This window comes from Ovis canadensis, chromosome 3 (genome assembly GCF_042477335.2).
Source record: "Ovis canadensis isolate MfBH-ARS-UI-01 breed Bighorn chromosome 3, ARS-UI_OviCan_v2, whole genome shotgun sequence".
Lineage (NCBI taxonomy): Eukaryota > Metazoa > Chordata > Mammalia > Artiodactyla > Bovidae > Ovis > Ovis canadensis.
In genome coordinates, this window is record NC_091247.1 from 154,898,357 (window position 1) to 154,920,204 (window position 21,848).

Below are 21,848 nucleotides of genomic sequence, written 5' to 3' on the forward strand. Positions count from 1 at the left end.
TCCTGGAGCTTGCTCAAACTCATGCCTATTGAGCTGGTGATACCATCCAGCCATCTCGTCCTCTGCCGTCCCCTTCTCCTTCTGCCTTCAATCTTTCCCAGCGTCAGAGTCTTAACCATGTTTTCCATAAATTATTTTATTATGCCACCAAACATTTATGCAGTGCCTTCCTTGTATAAATTATAGTATCATGCACTTTCAGAGTTATTAAGATGGTCCTTCAGCCCAATATGGTCTGTCACCTATTTTTGTGTAACACCAAACTGAGTGGTTCTTACATTTTAAAGCAGCTTTAAAAAGAAAGAAAGAAAACAAAAGAAAAATAGAAATATATGGCCTGAAAATTCTGAAATATCAATATTTACTTTGCTAACCCTTGTTTCTAAGGAAGTTATATTTTAATCACACAAAGGTAAAATATGCACACAATTTTTTAAAAATATTACATTTTAATGATGTAATTATATTGATGTTTCCATGGATCAGGCACTGACTGAATACAGCATTATTTCACTCAGTTTTCACCCAAATCACTAGATGTCTTATTGTTATCACCAGTTTATAGATAATTCAGAGAGGTCAAATAACTTGTCCATAGTCATCCAACCAGTAAGTGATGGAGTTTAAACCAGGCTGTCTGATTCCAGGGTCCAATTGTCTATGTTATTGGAGATGCCAGATAAAAGCCATAAATGTGGTAAGAAAGAAATGAGAAGCTCTCTTTCAGAAGATCAGTAAAGATTCTGGGGAGGCAATGGCCTTTAACTGGGATTTTTAAAATATGAAGCTCTTGGCAAGTTAAGAGGGAAAGGAGGGAAGGGCATTTGAGGTATAGGGAATAATAAAAACAAAGACACAGTGGCAGGGGAGCCCAGGCGATCTAAGGTCTAAGGATGAGAAACTGGAGGCCAGCATTCACTAGTGGGGAATCAGGGAGGGGCCCTGCAGGGAGACGTCAGGGTGAAGACTGGCAGGAACTGGGCTTTGATTTGGGAGAGCTACAAACTCCGCAACAAAGACTTGATGTTTTATTCTGTAGTTAATGGAGAAACCTTGAATGTTTTTGAGCAAAGGAATAATAAGATCAGAGTTATATTGCTAGAAGGTTAATCTTTTCAACTGGAAAAGAAAGAAAAGTTTTGTGACCACTATCTTCTGAAAGATACCATATCCATCAATGTCACTGTCATTAGAAGCAATATCAATTGTCTCTAGGGCTGGTGTGTAATTAAAAAAAAAAAACAGCATTCGTATCACCAGGTTATTAATAGTGTTACAGAAGATCACACTACTGATATATTGCTAGAATGATTTTAGCAAACATGTCTCACATGTCAGATGGCTCCAAATTACTCATTTGCAATTCACAAACATCAGGAGGAGATAGAAATGTTTTGAATTGCTACTATTAGGTTTCTTATCTACTGTTGGCCATGAAAAGTGAACAGGTATCCTTACCTTTGGATTTTGGTATCTCCTTGTGACATCATTTCACTGTTTAGTTCCACAGAAAGTTGAGGACCTGGAGGCAAACAGCAATGGTTCTACGAAGTCCCTGGTGGTAAGCTGGTCGCCCCCTGCTGGAGACTGGGAGCGTTATCGTATCCTGCTCTGGAATGATTCTTCGGTGCTGCTCAACATCACCGTGGGAAAGGAGGAAACACACTATGTCATAGATGACGTGGGGCTTATACCGGGAAGACAGTATGAGATAGAAGTCACTGTTGAGAGCGGAAATCTGAAGAATTCTACGCGTTGCCAAGGCAGGACAGGTAAGCAAATATTATGGTGTTAATGACTGACAGAACCTTAATTTGGACCTTCATCCAAGTAATTCAGGTAACCATCAATATCTTACCCCAGCATTCCCTGGATTTGAGACATTTTAAACTGGTAGACTGAAATAGGTTGGTAATGTTTAATTTTGTCAAATTAGAACAATAGAAATCACTTCCGCTAGTAAGTCCATTGTATAAAAGAAAGACCTTTTTTAACATCAAAAGAATGAGGAAACGATCTGGGCGAATCCTCCCCACAAAGTAGATATTTGATAACTATTTCTTGGTAGTTAGTGTTAAAGAACCACTGCCTTGACTCACTGCTGAATGGGAGAGTTTCAGGTACCACAAGAGCTGTTAAAGCAATGAGGGATATATTCAGATTTTAGGGCAGAGGAGAGTGAGGTTTCTAAGACATGGGTTTCGGTGTTCTTGCTGTCACCATTACACTGTAATTCCATGGACAAGTCACAACCTCTCTGAGTCCATTTCCTCAATTTTCAAGTAAGAGAGTTGACCTCTAAGCTCAACGTTTCTATGAAAATCCCTGTGATGTGGAATATGCCACACTTAGAGGGAAATTCAAATATATTCTCTCTTAGTCTTGCGTGATAATAAGGAAATAACTACACCGATGCAGTGTTCTTAGAAGAATGTCAAAGAAAAGGACCAAGGACCATGTCTTTAGCTTGCCGACTGTGTCTTCCAGTCATCTGTTCATTTTCCAACTGTTAATATCTCCTGGATGATGATCAAAAATAAATGACCCAGTAATTTCCAAGAGTACTCTTTTGAATCCTTATTTCTGGTTATGTTACACAAACAACGTTTTTTGTGATTAGCATTTTTTTTTTTGATAAATGCTTATAAGCATTCAGAAAAGAAATGTTCGACTAGAACACTCCTGTGGGTAGAAAGGAGCAGATCTCTAAAGAATACTCAAATGTATCCGAGTAAATCAATGACCCAGACATTGTTCTTGCTCAGTTGCTCAGTCGTGTCTGACTCTTTTCTACCCCCATGCACACCATGCTCTGTCCTTCACCATCTCCCAGAGCTTGCTCAGACTTGTGGCCATTGAGTCAATGATGCCATCTAACCGTCTCATCCTCTGTCATCCCCTTCTCCTCCTGCCCTCAGTCTTTCCCAGCCTCAGGGTCTTTTCTAATGAGTCAGTTCTTCATATCAGGTGGCCAAACTGTTGGAGCTTCAGCACCAGTCCCTCCAGTGAATATTCAGGATTGATTTCCTTTAGAATTGACTGGTTTGACCTCCTTGCAGTTTAAGGGACTCTCAAGAGTCTCCTCCAGCACCCAAATGACCCAAATGTCTACTGCTTTTTCCTCAGTTCCCCTGGCTGTCCTTCATCTTCGTGTCAAACATGCCAATGAAACCTCGCTGACCATCATGTGGCAGACCCCTGCAGCAGAATGGGAGAAATACATCATTTCACTCATCGACAGAGACCTCTTACTCATCCATAAGTTGCTTCCCAGAGATGCCAAAGAATTCACTTTCACTGACCTGGTGCCTGGACGAAAATACATAGCTACAGTCACCAGTATTAGTGGAGACCTCAAAAATTCATCTTTAACAAAAGGAAGAACAGGTAATATTTTAAAATAAATTTTAGACTTTAAAAGTATCCTGTCTGCTGAATTATGTAACATTCATCTTATAAATGTTCATTAAGAGCCTATTCAGTACGGGGCATACTGGGCATTGTATCTATCTATACATTCATGTTTCATGTTTTCCATAGATTTGCTCTCTGGGCTATAGTCTGGATAATTTCCTCAGGTCTTAGTTTTAGTTTATTAATTCTTTTTTTAGTTTTATCTGATCTATTTGAAAGTCCACCCATTGAGTTTTAAAATTTAATTGTTATGTGCTTCACTTTTAAATATTTTCTTTGGTTGTCTTTCAAATCTGTTTTGTATTCAGTTGCTTTTCCATTCTCCCCCTTCTATTACTTTAAGTAAATTAATGACTTTTATTTTCAATCTATGTCTGATTAGTCCAATATCTGAAATCGTCAGGAGTTCAGTCCTGTTGTTTATCGAGTTGTCTGCCTTTGCCCATGGTGCTTTACTTCCTCAAATGTTTGTGATCTTTACTTTAATCTTGGATTTTTATTTTGTGGGAATTCTTTGAGATAGGTTTCAGAAAGAATTTTCTTTTCTTGAGATTCTTTCAGGTGCACAGGATCTCTAGCAACTCAGACATTTAATCGAAATTATCAGCTTGAGGTTTTTGATCACCCGGGTTTTATGAAGTTGGGTTGCAAACTCACTGAAAATGTGATGAATTCTCAGTGGAAGTTTTTTCTCCCAATACTAAGGAGGCTGAAGTACATGGGGAACAGGGAGAAAATATTTATTTCACTTACATTTAGAATGTAAGCTTTCAGGATTCAGTATTATGCAGAGTCACCTATGAGGTTCCTCACCCTGGGAAAGTCCTATTCATAGTTCCAGCAAAGCTATAAAATCAAAGCTTAGGTTTATATTTGAAAGGTGCCCTCATGGTGAAAGTCTGCTTCAGCTATCCAGTTACCTCTCTCACTTTATTATAGGTTTCTGAGAATTCATTACATTTTTGACAACTCATTCATATATTTACATTTTTATGTTTTGTCCAGCATGTGCAGTTGTGTTTATTGAGGGGATTTTCATGGTTGTGCCAGAAATGAAAGTGTTTTTGTAGTGATTTCCCTTGTTGTGCAAAAGCTTTTAAGTTTAATCACGTCTCATTTGTTTTTACTTTTATTTCTCTTACATTTAGGGGACAAATCCAGAAAAATATTATTACAATTTATGTCAAGAGTGTTCTGCCTATGTTCTGTTCTAGAAGTTTTATGATTTCCAATCTTACATTTAGGTCTTTAATCAATTTTGAGTTTATTTTTGTGTATAGTGTGATGAAATATTCTAATTTCATTTTTGTACATGTAGCTGTCTAGTTATCCCAGCACCACTTGTTGAAAAGAATATCTTTTCTTCATTGTATATTCTTGCCTCCTTTGCCATAGATTAAATAGCCATAAGTGTGTGGATTTAGTTCTGGGCTGTCTGTTCTGTTCTATTGATCTATGTGTTAGTTTAATCTGAATTCTGGGAGCTTGATATCTCCAGCTTTGTTCTTGTTTTTCAAGATTGCTTTGATAATTCATGGTTTTTGTGATTCCATGTGAATTTTAGGATTTTTTTTTCTAGCTTTGTAAAAAATGTCATGGATATTTTGGTAGTAATTGCATTACATCTATAGATTACTTTGGGTAGTATGGCCATTTTAAACAATATTAATTCTTCTAACCCAAGAGCATGGGATATCTTTCCATTTCTTTGTATCATCTTCAGTTTCCTTCATCAATGTTTTTATAGTTTTCAGACTATATTTCACCTCCTTGATTAAGTTTATCCTTTGATATTTTATCCTTTTTGATTTGTGGTTGTCATGGGATTCACGTATGTACTGACCTATAATTATATCTGCTTGGTTTAGACTGGTAGTCATTTAAGTTCACATGCATTCTGAAATACCTATGTTTTTTACTTTCCTACCCCACATTTGGTGGGTTTGATACCATATTTTACATCTTTTGCTGATCCCTTAATTGTATATTGTTATTATAGTCGCATTTACAATTTTTTGTCTTAATGTACATACTGGCTTTTTAAGTGGTTGATCCTTCATTCTTATTCTATATTTGCCTTTTTCTAGTGGGAGTTTTTCATTTCCCAAAGATTCTTACTTGTTTTCTATTTAGAGAAGACCCCTCAACTTTTCTTTTAGGGTATGTGTAGTATTGATGAACTTTTAGTGTTTGCTTGTCTTTAGTTTTTGCTTATCTCTACTTCTATTTTAACTGATAATTTTGCTGGGTATTTTAACTGATAATCATCCAATCTTAGGTTAGATGTTTTTCCCTTTCAGCACTTTGAATATATCATGCCACTGCCTTCTGGCCTGGGATATTTCTGTACAAAAATCAGCTGAGAGCCTTATAAGGATTCCATTGTGTATGAGTCTTTATTTTTCTCTTGTTGCCTTTAGAATTTTCTCTTTAGCTTTTGCCATTTTAATTATGCTATGTCTTGTGGCTTTATTTGGGTTCATCTTATTTGGGACCCTCTGTGCTTCCTGAACCTGCATATCTGTTTCTTTCTTCATGCTTGAGAAGTCTTCAGATGTAATTTCATCAAATACATTTTCAATCCTCTTTTCTCTCTCTTCACCTCTGGGACCCCTATAATGCAAGTATTGGAATACTTAATGTTATTCCAGACATCTCTTAAATTGCTTTCATTTTTTAAAATCTGTTTTTCTTTCTTTCTTTGTTCTGACTGAGTAGTTTACATTATTCTGTCTTCTAGCTGACTTATGTGTTCTAAGTCTGCTCCTCATTCCTTCTTAAGTGTTTTTCTTTTTCCCCCCTTTTATTTCAGCTGTTGAGTTATTCATTTCTGGTTGGATCTATTTTATATTTTCTGGTTCCTTGTTAAAATGTTCACTGTTTAGATAAACTTTTTCCCTAATTCAGTTAACATTTTTATTACCAATGTTTTTAATTCTTTGCCTGGTAAATTGTTGATTTCTGTTTCATTCATTTTTTCAGGGATTTACTTTTTCTTTTCAGTTGAGAGTAGTCCTCTGCTTGTTCACTGTGCTCTCTGTCCTCTTGCTCCACCATCTTGATCTCCTCCTCTGGCTTGTCTTTTCCTTAATTTATTAGTGTGTTTTGCAAAACATGAGTTTTTAACTTTGACGTCCAATTTGTCAATTTTTTATTTCATAAATATGCTTTTGGTGTCATATCTAAGAAATCTTTGTCTAATACAAGGTCATCAAAATTTTCTCTTAGAAGTTTCATAGTTTTAGGTTATGAATTTAGGTGTATTATCAATTTTGAATTTTTGTATATATGTGAGATATGAAGCAAGGTTTCTTTCTTTGCACATGAACAGCCAGTAGTTGTAATTCTCTTTGTTGAAAAAGATTCTCCTTTCTTTATTGAATTGCCCTTGCATCTTTAAAAAAACATCAGTCTACATGGCCTATTTCTGGATCCTCAATTTTTTTCTGTTAGTCTGTCTGTCTACTTTTTTTTCCAACATCACACTGTTGTCATTACTGTAGCTTTCTAGAAGTCTTGAAATCAGATGATGTTAGTCCTTCAACTTTATTTTTGTTTTTCAAAATTATTTTAGCATATAATTTCTTTGCTTTCCACAGGTAATTTAGAATTTGAATCTTTCAACCCATGTACAGTAAAATATTTTAATGAATATGTTTATATTTTAATCAAAAAGTCAGTGATTTCTGAGAAAGGTTGTGCCAAGGTTCTAATCCCTTTGCTTATCTATCATAATTCTGGGAAGAGGCACAAAGGAAATGTTTATCAAGTGCCAACTTCAAGATCTGTGTAAAAAGATTTGTTAATGGGCAGGTTAAAAATCACAATGGTTGTTAATTAGGTAAAGGGCACAGGCTCACAGGTGAGACAGATCAGGCCTTGGACCCCAGAATGACTCTTTCCTAGCACTGTTGTATAGGCCAATTACATTTTTTGATAACTGATTCAGTTTTTATCATTATTATTATTATTTAATACTATAACTTATATTATTGTAACATTTTCATGTATAATAGGGCTTCCCTTGTGGCTCAGCTGGGAAAGAATCTACCTGTAATACGGGAGACCTGGGTTCAATCCCTAGGTTGCAAAGATCCGCTGGAGAAGGGAAAGGCTACCTACTCCAGTATTCTGGCCTGGAGAATTCTGGACTGTACAGTCCGTGGGGTCGCAGAGTCAGACATGACTGAGCGACTTTCACTCACTCAAACATGTATAATAAGAATGGGCCTCTTGAGAATGTGCCAGTAAAGAATTACCAGTTTCCTAGACTACAATCTAATCATCAGATTGAAGGGATTTCCCAATACCACCCCATAACAACCATCCAGTAAATAATGTGACTTTCAGTTCTCATTGAGTAGGGACAGGTGAAATCCCATTAGGTAAGCAACTGTCAAAAATAGCACCCTTTTATTATTTAAAATTTAAAATAAAAAATACTTAATAGGCATACATCTTATCCTTGGATATGAAATAATTTTGATTTTCTGCATAAGCAGCTTTTTCAGAATGGTAGAGTCTCTGTAGGGGACTAGTTCTCCATGTCACAGGAAATAAAGCTGACTGTCTATATCAAAGTATATGCATATAGATTAGCATTTTCAAAACTGCCTCCATTTTTTACTCCTTTTTGTCACACTTCCTTAGGGTAATGAAGTGTCATCTGTTTTTTCTTCCTTCTCTGCTCTGTTTTAGTGCCTGCCCAAGTGACTGGTTTGCATGTGGCCAACCAAGGGACAACAAACAGTCTGTTTACTAACTGGACCCAGGCCTTGGGAGACATAGAGTTCTACCAAGTCCTACTGATCCATGAAAATGTGGTCATCAAAAATGAAAGCGTCTCCAGTGAGACTAGCAGATACAGCTTCCACTCCCTCAAATCAGGCAGCCTCTACTCCGTGGTGGTAACAACAGTAAGCGGAGGGATCTCTTCCCGACAAGTGGTGGTGGAGGGAAGGACAGGTAAGAAGAGTGTGACCTACAGATATCTGAGCACATGGAACCTCCAGAGTATATCCTAGAAGTCTTACAACATCCTAAAGACAGACCCAACTCAGACCTTCCTAAAAGCCAAGTTTCAATACTGTTTAGACGGTACATGGTGATCTCCCAGGAATGGAAATTGGAGGATGAGTGAGAGAGGAGAGAATGAATGCTAAATTTTCTAAAATCTCCAATACTTGTGTCAGAACTCCTAGAAAACCTTAATGATGACACAATAGTCATTTGCTGCCTAAGTTTATTCCTTCATCCAGCTGATTTTCTTTGAAATGTTTATGTCAGATTAAGGTAAGCAAGTCATAAACTTTTTTTAAAAAACATATCTTCCATTCTCTTTTTTATTCTTAGTTTAAAGACAGAAAAAAACAATGGTCTCCAACTTCTGAGGTTGAAAGTTAATAAAATTCCCTAATCCCATATATTTTCATGGGCAACGTTAAACAGTGTTTAATACTGTATGCCACCTACAGTAAACAGTGTTCCTTGACCTTAAAGAGCTCATAGTCAAATAGGGCAGAGAGCTAAGTAAGCAAATACATATCTTATGACAATATGTGTCAGACAGAGGTGCAGCACCGAAGAAAGGAATATAATTTTCTACACAACACAAAGAAAGAATGTAAATACAATATAAAATGTATGTTCCAGTTTCTTAGAAAGGAAACCAGTTAAATAAATCCAATAGAAGCTTTAATAATTATTAGTGATCTCAGAATCAGGTCAGTGACTTTGCCTATTTAATTTCATATGATTATAAGAAGTTGGATGTCAGGCTCATCCCTCTATATTTCCAATGCTCAGATTCTGTGTATCAGCAGCCTATATCCACAGTTATGTCCTTTTCTAAAATCATGAATCTCATCTGCTTATTGAATCCAAGAACCATTAACTTCACTAACTCTCCCAAAAGATCAACTAAGTCACTGAAAAGATATTTCTTGTCTAGGTAGAAATTCACTGATGTCTGCTCTTTTCTGTCATTCTGTGGCAACTGATGCTGTTCTTCCCAGTATCTTCCTTCTTCTCCTTTAGTGATTCTTGGCACTATCCATCAGTGTAGCATAATTGGACTGGGGGACCCAGAAGCTTAGTTTGGGACCAAGAGGCCTAGATTCTGGCCCTAGCCCTCCATCCTTCATTTTCTCTTCCATCCCCAGTAATTCATGCCAACACCAGGTATCAGAGTGGGGAAGGAGAAATAAGTTGAGGAGAAGAGTTGAGAAGGAACTTGCATCCATTTCCCATTGAGTTGCAGTTGCACTAGTCAGGTTACGCTGACTTATTTCCTGCTTATACAACTGTACAATGTAGGTGTTCCTGATTGGACAACTCTTTTGGTTGGTTCTTCTCCAAGCAGTAATTTAGGGACCCAGGGTCCTACCATCTGTGGTTCTTCCTTCCTGTAGATCCTCGGACGTCTCTTCATTTCTCCAGAGGATAGAGGTTATAGGGAGGAGAAAGACTACCAAAGCTGGAAGTAAACACATCACTTCCACCCACATTCCTTTAACGGGAACATTTGTATGACTACACTGCACTGGAGGAGTGGCTGGGCAATCTAGTCTAGCTATGTGTCCAAGAGGAAAAGGAAATGGTTTGGTGAGCAAGTAGTCAGACTCCGCTACATAGGTTAATTCCCATCTTAAAATACCCCAAGGGCTACCCAGCTTATTGTGCTATAATAAAATAGTTTGGTGTCTGAGATCACTTGATAAATAGGACTTGTAATTATTTTATACTATATTTTAATGGCAACAGAGGTATCAGTATTTGGCCAACATTATATAATAGAAGTATGCAGAAAGTAGACAAGAAATTATTTGAAAAATGATTGTAAAGTTTTGAGGAGAGGACAAGATATGCATAAATATAAGCATCAGTTATTTTATTCAAACACATTGAGCGAAGACATTATAATGAAAAAGGAGAAAATGGGATATTACTATAGAAACACAATAATGAGAATTTTGAAAGGTGCTTTGGTTAGTATATTTTGAACATGGTAGATTATAAAAATAATTCAGTGGCTAAAGCCTTGATAATCATTACCATCTATTCAAACTGCTGAAGTATTAGTCAAGGTTGAAATAATTCATTTTACTTCTACAGATTTTAAATATATATATATAACCTCCCAGCTTAGATAAGGTGGCAAAATATTTAAAATTTAAAATATCAAATGTATTTAACAAATCTAGTTATAACCTGAAAAAATGCTAATTCTAAAGAAAAATAAGTTTTATATCTGTCTTTTAATTTTGTATTTGTCTTTTTAAACCATGAATTTTTGGTAATATTTTTGATAATTATATCTTTTCTAATAAAATGTTAGTAGTTGCAAATATTTCCAGCAGTTTTGGAAAACAAGGATAGTTATTTTGAGAGCTACCAAGGGATGTGATGTACAGATAGTAGGAAGGACAGAAACTAAAGAAAAGAAGGACGGGAAGGAGGGAAGTCATCAATACACAAAAAATATGGCTAAGAGTTCAAGGTTATATCTAGGAAATGTCCATATACATGGAACAGCATCAGCAGAATTATTCAATAGAGTGCTGTTTATATCTTTGGTGATAGATAAGTGCTTATAGATGTAAAAAAGACTTTGGGGCTTAAATCACAAAGTCAGAGCATATTAGATAAGAAGGATTCTCAGAGGTCATCTGGCCAAATCCCATCAATTATATGTGATGTACGGATTTTATGAAATTATATGAAAATATTTACCTGAAGTCAGTCAACCAATGATGAAAACTGCAGTGGAGCTCATATATACTATAATGTTTTATTCTGAAACTCACTACTGACAGTACTATTTCTTGTGCGCTTACTTCTAATACAGGGAATAACTATTATTCAGCATCACAATGATTAATGTTCAGACTGTACCAGTAGCTGGGGAACTCCTGGAAGGCATCTGCATCTTTTCTATTTTTGTACGATTACGGTGGACACCAGAAAAGTCATTATCTCCACGACAGGTCTTTGTGCCCACAAGACTAGTTGCTTACGGAATAGATGTTAAAGTTTATTTCTCACCACTAGAGGGCAGGAAATGCTTTGCAAAGGGAAATATAACCCCTCCACCTGTGTTCATGATTAGACACCCCAGAAATAAATAACTAAATCACAAGAAGATCGAAGCTATCCAGTGTCTAAGTAAGACTTTTAGAAAAGCCATTGTATCTTGAGTACCTTTCCCCTCAAACTTCTTTTCTTTATCAATGGGTTTGGATTCAAGCTCTTGCATTTAAGATGTTAATGTTTGTTCCCTGTCCTACAAAGGGAGCATCCTGACACACTCACATAAAAATGCCTCCACTTAAAATACTCTGCAAACAGTCACACCATGAAAATTCAATAGCAGCATCCTTATATTGATGAGGCATCCAAAAGACTTCTTGCATTTTCGTTTGGGTTAGCCTTCTGAGGTAAGAACTCTCAGCTTCCCAAAGCTAATGTGCAATCCTTACACTTCCTTGACACTTCCTAGGTAATCAGATCTGAGTCCACGCCGTTTGTGCTGACCGCAGTAAATGATTCACAATTTGACTGTGCTTTTCTTTTTAAATATTCTCCCCCTCTTTAAAACCCCAGTCCCTTCCAGTGTGAGTGGAGTAACGGTAAACAACTCTGGCCGCAGTGACTACCTCAGCATATCCTGGCTGCCGGCTCCCGGAGACGTGGATAGCTATGTGGTGACGCTCTCCCACGGCGGCAGGGTGGTCCAGTCCCTCGTGACTGCCAAGTCTGTCGGTGAATGTTCCTTCAGCTCCCTTACCCCAGGCCGCCTCTACAACGTGACCATAACTACGAGGAGCGGCAAATATGAAAGTCATTCCTTCAGCCAAGAACGGACAGGTGAGGCTTTCGTGAGATAGACTCTCTAAGAACCAGCTGCCTAAGTGGTTCAGGGCATCAGGCATGCATGTGTGTGTGCCAGGTCGCTTCAGTCATGTGCAGCTCTTTGTGAGTCCATTGACTGTAGCCCACCAGGCTCCTCTGTCCATGGGATTCTCCAGACAAGAATACTGGAGTGGGTTGCCATGCCCTCTTCCAGGGGATCTTCCGACCCAGGGATTGAACCCACATCTCTTATGTCTCCTGCACTGGCAGGCGGGTTCTTTGCCACTAGTGCCACCTGGGAAGCTCCTCAGGACATACAGATCTGCAGCAATTCTGTAAGGACGGGATTAAAGACTGCTGAGATCACAACAGTGTTATAGAGTCCTCATATTCTGATCCAACAAGTTCTTTATGTGAGCACATGATACCTTCAGAATAAGATGAACACAAATTCTGTGGCTAGAGTTCATAGTATATTTAGATATAGTAGCAAGTATTTCTGTTTAGGGAGTGCTTTTTGGTTCCTAGACCCTGGCTTTATGTATGTTCACTAATTTAATCCTTATAAAGTCCTTATTGAGGTAGTTGTTATTATTCCCATCTTACAGGCTGTGATAAGTGTTGAACCAAAGTCCAAGGTAACTTGCCCAGTTATTTAACTTGTTAAACAGCCATGGCATTTCACATCCTGGATTTTAAACTCAGTTCTGAATGACCCAAGAGCCTATAATGCTCTCTGTCCTGAAATTCTTCCTGAAATGTCTGTTGGTTAATCCTTTTTCAGATAAGGTGAAAATTTGAAACTTTATAGTTCTGAGGCTAGAAGCAAAATCTTAGCAAAGGCATTGAAGGCCTGGTCTTCAATGTGCTATAAAGAACTAAATTTAGACAGATACCATTTTCCCAATTTACTTATACCTCCTGGGGCTTACATCTGTGATTACTGCTTAAGGTGCTGTTAATGTTTTGTCAGATCTTTCCTGCTGAGCTATGGGCTGATATTTACATTTTAAAATGTCAGTTTTCCATGAGGATCTGGGACAACTAATATCATTTAATGCCCCAGCACAAAATCTCGAGCCTAGTAGCAGGCACTCAGTGAATGTTTGATGAATGAGTAATCAGAAATCACTTAGACTGGAGGTTTTTACCCAGTGCTTTATTAGGTAGACTTTTGGAAAGTAGTACCCCCAAAATTTTCTGTGAAGTTGTTGGGGACAGGAGAAGTATGTGCATTTCTTTGGAAAGAGAGTGGATGGCTTTTTATCAGAGTCTTACAATTTCTGTAACCTCGAAAAGTTAAGAACCACCAATTCACATTGTTGCAGCATGCTAGCTGCTAGCAAAGAGTAGTCTAATTCCTTCTCATTTGAGATAAAGCCCCAGAAAGAAACTGTGGCTTCCTAAAGGTCACATGGCTGACCAGTACCCAAGCTCAACCATACTCAAGGGCTGTTTCCATTACCTCATGTTCTCTCTGAAAGCGCTAGTCAGGGATATAAAGAGATAGTCCTTACGCTCAAATGATTCAAAGTTTAATTATGCTGATAAGCACAACACTGTCTTAGATCTGAAAAGCAGATTTCTATTGACAAAGCAGCCTCATATCAGAGTTCTATGTTGAGTTAACTTGGAGCCTAAAAATTGCCAGAAATTAAAGGATATGTCATCCAGTCACTCAGCCTTTTCTTTCCCTTGGTGTCAGTTCATGACTGTTCCCTGTCCATGACTTCCATATTGCAAGGTCTTGTGCTCAGACTGTTTTTAAATGCAAGAAAGTGAGTCTTTACTCAAAGCATCTTTTTGATTCTTTACCAGCATGAACTTGGATTTGGCGCATGACTAATCAAGGCAGACCATTGCCCCTGACAAATCAGTTTAACTGGAGCATCGTGTCTGAGTTGTTGCCTTGTTGATTTTGGCTGATTGTCTCAATGCCGTTTTCCTTTTCTAATGCTCTTATTCTACATTTCTGGTCATAATGTCAGTATTTCTAATTCTATACCACATCATCTCACTGTGCATCAAGGCATCTCTCACAAATTACCCTCAGTTCCATCTGGAGAGCCCCTTATTGACTTCTCGTGGTATTCAGCCTAGTTTTTCTCCCTGGAAGAGTTGCTTTGTCTTCAGTAAATTGCCTGGATCATCAACCTTTCATAGCTCATACAAACAGCGTCACTCTGGAATGTATTCTCTGTAAGTCTGTGACGACTAAATTCTAGCAACATGCTGATTGGTTCCAGGTAAACATCTTGGGGAAAGAAAGCATGCCTGCTTTTGCTCCACATCTGGAGTGTGATGTATTCCAATATAAAGCCCAGCACACATAAGCCAACAAAGGATAGTAGTGCAACTTGTCGATGTGAGAAGCATCATGAAAAATGTAGCTTAGATACCAAAATATTAAAATTTCTGGATCATTTCATGCTTGGGGAAGCATGGGAGAGAAAACTTGGACATAGGCTTAGCATGTGATCACAGCAGAAATCCCTTGACATACACCAAACACAGAGATTGCCCAGATCCAGAGACCTGGTGGCATTGAGATAGAGCTTAGCACCCTGGATCCGACTGAGTTCATATCTCGTCTCAATTCTCCTTCTCATTAATATTTATAAAATCCAGTTATGCCAAATAGTAATTCATCTGGGACTATTTTTGAATTAAAATACAGCTCCAAATAAAAAAAATAGAATATCCATGATATCGTGCTCTAAATACAGAATTGGCTTATTTTACAGTGCTCCTGTTAACAAGCATTCATGGATTGATTGGTCAATTAAGAGGAAAACTATAGGTTCATAGTATTGTTTACTTATATAGTTATGGGGAACATCAGTTGCACAAAATTGAATTAATCATAATTCTTGGCTCAGGGTCCTATATGTCAGATGCCACTTTGCCAGTTTTGTTTTTTAGGCATTTATTTAATAATTTTTAATAATTTAATGTGTACATCAGAAAGCACTACCCAGAACAAAAGCTAGGGACTTAATAATCTACATCAAATCATGAGATTCCCTCCTCACTTATCCATCCCACAATAGCCATCATCTTGACTCTCATTTTTCTCTCTTGCTTTCCATGTTGCAATTTTATTATTTATGTAATCCTAAAATTATATAGTTTTTAAATTTTCAGTTGTTTTGATATAAAATAGGTATTTTCATGCAATATGTAATCTTCTGGGACTTAGATTTTTTTCACTTAATATTAAATTCATCCATATTTTGTGTTTTGCTATTAAGGATAAGAAATCTAGATTTTTGTGCTTTGAGTTAAGAAAAATTAATTATGACTTCCATATGCTGTTTCACTGTGTTTATTTACCAGTTCATTCATTCAGTCTTCTGTGAATGAGCACCCTCTCTCACACTGGGGTTTATTAGGGTATTAAATTTCGTCAACCACATGTATGTAAAATGGTATTTTACCACGGCCCTAACTAGCATTTCCTTGATCACCAGTGATGCTGAACATACTTTCATGTATCAATTACCACATGTCCTTCCTCTTCTTCCATTTTCTTTTGGATTGTTTATACTCATGTTGGTAACTTATTGTCATATATTGAGTTACAAAGCTATGCTGGAATTATTAATGTTTTCACTGTCATTCATATTAATCATCAGTTATTACATTTAATGTTCCGTCTTGTACGTGACACTTTGTATAGGCTAACAGTCGGATTAGAATTCATTCATCAGGTGCTGTATAAAAAGATCCATTTAATCATTCCAAATAGTGTAACCATCTTTCCTCTCCAGAAGTTTGTGATCTGAAGGTCTAAGATTTTTTCTTTTAAATGCACACAGTAAAAATCTACTTACTTTCCTTTATCATCTGAGATTGTCATCTGTGATCAGTGGCTCCCTCAGAATCATTCTATATCTAGCTGTTTTCTGTTCTCTTTTTTCAGTGCCTAACAAGGTCCAGGGAGTCAGTATCAGCAACTCGGCCAGGAGTGACTATTTAAAGGTATCCTGGGTACATGCCTCTGGAGACTTTGATCACTATGAAGTCACCATTAAAAACAAAAACAACTTCATTCAAACAAAAAGCGTTCCCAAGTCTGAAAATGAGTGTGTATTTGTTAAACTAGTCCCTGGACGGTTGTACAGTGTTACTGTTAGTACAAAAAGTGGACAATATGAAGCCAGTGAACAAGGGAATGGAAGAACAAGTAAGTGGAAAGATGCAAAATCTGATGGCTGGTTGGGACTTTAAAGGTCATTGAGTATATAATTTATCTGAACCTTGCATTTTATCTACTTACTGATCAGTAAATTATATTCCCAGTTAGTCTCACTTGGAACTAACATCATTCAGCCAAGCCAGGACCTTGTAATCACAGAACATTTATTGACAGATAAAAGCAAGCATAGTGGACAAGCAGGAAGGCCAGATTTCACATTTTCCTTCCCTGTCCTTCTGCATCATGCATTTAAAGTTCTAGACTTCTTGTTTTATCTTATGATTGAGATCATAACTCATTTTATAATTACATTCTACCAACACTTAGCATATAAGATTTATGTAAGGAAAAAAATTTCAATTTTAATACTGGCTTCCAATTTTTCTTGTTTAATTATCCGTGAAGTTGCTGACGTGGTTTATTTGGGGAACAGAGATGTTTGCCAGTTCTGTGAATGTGATTCATAAATTATTGTGGAGTAAACTCTAATCAGTCACTTTCTCGAAATGTCTTCTTGTAGTCCCAGAGGCTGTTAAGGATCTCACGCTGAAGAACAGGAGCACTGAGGACCTTTGGGTGACATGGACACGAGCTGATGGGGATGTCGACCAGTACGAGATCCAGCTGCTCTTCAACGATATGAAAGTATTTCCTCCTTTCCACCTTGTCAGCACTGCGACTGAGTATCGATTCACCTCCCTCACACCAGGGCGCAAGTATAAAATTCTTGTCTTGACGATTAGTGGAGATGTCCAGCAGTCAGCCTTCATCGAAGGCTTCACAGGTAATTGGAAATCTGGCTCTTGAACCTGCCTAGATAGAGCTGTGTATTTAGCATGTTGGGTAGCCAAGCATTTTGGTTGAGGATTTGAAGGGCTAAGCAGTGAGGAAGGAGTGGCAAGAAAGGAGAAGTTTATCTCGACAGTGACAATGATGTTGTCCAAGCTGGTTTAACAAAACTGAAGTATGACGTAAGGAAGAAGAAAAAGTTTCTGAAAAAAAAAAAAAAGCATTGAGTTGATGTCAATAACTGTTGCCTGTGAGTCATACAAATTAAGTAGAAATAACTGGGTTGGTTGGTTGGTCGGTCGGTTGGTTGGTTGTGTACTCCTTCTTTGGAACTCTGTTGGGAGTGTTGCTATAACACCTAACATTTATTGAGAGTTTACTGTAAACTGGACCCACAGCAAAGAAGTTTATGTGTAAATTTTGTTCAGTCCTCACAATTTCATGGACTGGTTATTATTATTATCACTGCTGTTTTTCTGATGAGGAAATTAAAACTTACAGGCGTTGAGTCATTTGCCTATAGTCCCACAGCTAGTAAATGAGGAAACCAAGACTTGGACCAAGACAGTCTCACTAGCACCCTCTGTATAACTGCATTCTTCATTTCCACTCACTGGCCTTAAAGTCCCTCTAAATTTCCCCTATCAACTTCAGTTCATGCAGAAAAGGCAGAGAAAAATGGTAGACTGATAGCAGTTTTTTCGTATGTATTCTTTCAGTAGATGCCAAAGGTAGGAAGCATGAAAATTTTAGTTGAAAATTTCCACAACTCATTCTCTAAGTGATTTTTTTTAAATTTACTGTCTTTTCTTAGTTCCTAGTGTGGTCAAAAATATTCACATTTCTCCCAGTGGAGCAACAGATAGCCTGACAGTGAACTGGACTCCTGGTGGGGGTGATGTGGATTCCTATGTGGTGTCAGCATTCAGGCAGAATCAAATGGTCGAGTCTCAGACTGTCCTCAAGCATGTCTCTGAGCACACGTTCCAGAGGCTGGAGGCTGGCGAGCAGTACCGGATTGTGATCGCTTCTGTCAGCGGGTCCCAGAAGAACCAGATCGATGCGCTTGGGCGGACAAGTAAGTGTCCACCTGGAAAAGGGCCAGATAGTTCTCCAGGGCCATTCACAAATGGACAATATCCAAATTCAAAACCACAAAATTTATACTGTTCAATGTGGTTTCAAGAGCTTTTCTCATATTTTTTTCTTCGCATTTTCCGTTTTCAATAGAGATGTTCAAAGCAAATGAAAGGTAATTAGAAACCAAATCATATGAATAGACTTTTTTCTCACTCAAGGAATATAAATAGCTGATTTTCTAACCTATGCATTTTTCTAAAGTTTACTCCTTCCTATAAATTCTTTAAAGAAAAATACACTTATGTCATCTATTTCATTTGTGATAAATTAATAATATTGTTTATTTATATTAATGCATGCTAAGTCACTTCAGTCATGTCCAACTCTTTGCTACCCTATGAACCATAGCCTGCCAGGCTCTTCTGTCCATGGGATTCTCAGGCAAGAATACTGGGGTGGGTTGCCATGTCCTCCTCCAGGGGATCTTCCTGACCCAGGGATTGAACATCTCGTACATCTCCTGCCTTGGTGGGCAAGTTCTTTACCACTAGCACCACCTGGGAAGACCATTTATTTATATATTAATCAGTTCAGTTCAGTCTCTCGGTCATGTCCAACTCTTTGTGACTCCATGGGCTGCACCACACCAGGCCTCCCTGTCATCACCAACTCCTGGAGCCTGCTCAAATTCATGTCCATCAAGTCAGTGATGCAATCCAACCATCTCATCCTCTGTCATCCCCTTCTCCTCCTTCCTTCAGTCTTTCCCAGCATCAGGGTCTTTTCCAATGAGTCAGTTCTTCACATCAGATGGCCAAAGTATTGGAGTTTCAGCTTCAACATCAGTCCTTCCAATGAATATTCAGGACCGATTTCCTTTAGGAATGATTGGTTTGATCTCCTTGCAGTCCAAGGGACTCTCAAGAGTCTTCTCCAACACCACAGTTCAAAAGCATCAATTCTTTGGCACTCAGCTTTCTTTATTGTCCAACTCTCACATCTGTACATGACCACTGGCAAAACCATAGCTTTGACTAGGTGGAACTTCGTCAGCGAAGTAAAGTATCTGCTTTTTAATATGCTGTCTAGGTTTGTCATAGCTTTTCTTCCAAGGAGTAAGCATCTTTTAATTTCATGGTTGCAGTCACCATCTGCATTTATATTAATAACACTATTCATATAGTCCTTTCAAAACAAAAATAAGCTAGAAGCACCCTGTAAATGCCAGGCATCTAAAATGATCCTTAGGGACTTTGCTGGTGGTCCAGTGTTTAAAACCACCTTCCAATGCAGGGGTGCAGATTTGACCCCTGGTCAGGGAGCTAAGATCCCACATACTTCAGAGCCAAAAAACCAAAACATAAAACAGAAGCAATATTGTAACAAATTCAGTAAAGACTTTTAAAATGGTCCAGTCCACATCAATTAAAAAAAAATCTTAAAAATAATAATAATAATGATCTTTAGCCACATTACAAAGTAGAGGTCATTATCTTCATTTTATAGGTGAGGAAAGTAAGGCTCAGAAAGTTTATGAAACATTATCAAGGATACATGTAATAAGACCTAGAACTATAATTCACGTCTCTGACTCCAAACCTTCTGGTCTCTCTACCACGACACAGTATGTGCTAGGTATCTTCTACCCTCATGACCATTTATTTAGCTGTGGGGCCTGGGCCTCTGTACTGTGCCCTGCCTGTCTCTATTTCATATGTATCTCCAACTATACGTCAAGCACCATGTTAGAAAATGGGAACTTAACAGCACAATAGAGCCCTTGACCAAAGAAGTCTACAGTCTAGAGAAGGAAGCAGAGAAGTGAAAAGGCAATTACAGTACAACACCATACTTGTTAAAAGTAAAGTAAAAATGGGATATTATAGAAGCAAACAAAAAGAGTCAAGGGGACTTGCCTGGTGGTCCAATGGCTAAGACTCCATGCTCCCCATACAGGGGGCCTGGGTTCAATTCCTGGTCAGGGAACTAGATCCTACATGCCACAGCTAAAGATCCTGCATGCTGCAACTAAGACCTGGCACAGCCAAATAAATAAATAAATATTTTGGGGGGGAAAAAGAGTCAGGGAAGGCTTCCAGGAGAAAGTAACATTTAAAAAGACACTAGGAAATCATCCTGGTGAAGTATATGTTGATCTGGTTCAAGGAGAAAAGCGAAGGCCTGGAGGGAAGAGGATGCATGGCACATTTGAGGAGCTACACTCCATTATTTCTAGAATAAAGATGTGAGCCATGAGGCCAAGTAGGTAGATGGACCTAATTGCCAAGGGCCTCATTGTTAAGGTTATAGAATTACAGAGAGGCATGAAGGGCCATCAGCATTGTGTGCTCTGAGAATCTGCCAAACAGTGCAGTTTGGAGCAGTGGGACATGAGGAAACTCTGGTCAAGAGACACTTGCAGTGGTGTGAGTGAGAAATGACAGTGTCCTACACTAGTGTAGTAGAGGAGGAGAGAAGTGGGGAGACCCAAGAGATGTAAGGTTTAAGATGCAGGAATGACAGGACTCATGCTTGATTGTGTCGAAGGGTGAGGGTGACAAGTCAAGTTTCTGACTTGGACCAAGAGATAGAAACAAAGAGCACTAAGGAGGTGGTGGAAGGGAGATGAGGAGTTCGATCTGGGCATCTTGAGAGCTGGGAGTCCGTGGAATATCCAGAGAGGAATGTCATTTGCAAAACTAGAAGAGAGATCTGAACTGAGTTTAAATCTGGGAGTCATCACCACATGGGTGACAGTTCAAATCATGGGAGTGGATGAGGTCTCTTGAGGAGATGGGGTAGAATGAGAAAAAAATATAAGCATAGAACACTAAATATTATTAATAAACAATACTATCTGGCCTTGCACATCAGAAGACGTAGGACAAAGACTTATACGCTAGTGCTTAGGTCAAGGTGTGAAGCTTTGACCTGAGTTAACCTTGGGAAGGAAAGTCTGAACAACGTAATTCAGTCGTCCAAACTATATTCACTTAATGTAAGTTTGCTCAGCATTCTTCCACTTTGTAAATACTTAGATACGTATCACTCTGCATATCTCTTAGTGTCACTCTCACTAATTTTTCTACTTGTTTGACTTCAAGATCCTTTCTAAATCAGAGGCGGTAAAATAGAGAATCTAAGCAGTTATATGGTGGAGAAGGCAATGGCACCCCACTCCAGTACTCTTGCCTGGAAAATCCCATGGACGGAGGAGCCTGGTGAGCTGCAGTCCATGGGGTCGCTAAGAGTCAGACACGACTGAGCGACTTCACTTTCACTTTTCACTTTCATGCATTGGAGAAGAAAATAGCAACCCACTCCAGTGTTCTTGCCTGAAGAATCCCAGGGACGGAGGAGCATGGTAGGCTGCCATCTAGGGGGTCGCACAGAGTCGGACACGACTGAAGCGACTTAGCAGCAGCAGCAGCAAGCAGTTATGTGGATAATTCAGATCAAGAAATACTGGGTTGGCCCCAAAAGTCCATTCCATAGGGTGTTACAGAAAAGTCTGAAC

The 21,848-nt window shown here is 38.3% G+C and overlaps 1 protein-coding gene across 2 annotated transcripts in view; it reads left to right on the forward strand.

The window, feature by feature from the left end:
* The window catches only part of PTPRB (protein tyrosine phosphatase receptor type B), a 125,171-nt gene that overhangs the window by 52,308 nt on the left and 51,015 nt on the right, over positions 1–21,848 (forward strand). For both annotated transcript variants that reach the window (XM_069584639.1, XM_069584640.1), the window contains 7 exons: positions 1,503–1,772; positions 3,127–3,387; positions 8,113–8,379; positions 12,016–12,279; positions 16,187–16,450; positions 16,983–17,246; positions 18,066–18,329. In XM_069584639.1, coding sequence (XP_069440740.1) covers positions 1,503–1,772; positions 3,127–3,387; positions 8,113–8,379; positions 12,016–12,279; positions 16,187–16,450; positions 16,983–17,246; positions 18,066–18,329 — 1,854 coding nt within the window. The remainder of the gene's footprint in view (positions 1–1,502; positions 1,773–3,126; positions 3,388–8,112; positions 8,380–12,015; positions 12,280–16,186; positions 16,451–16,982; positions 17,247–18,065; positions 18,330–21,848) is intronic.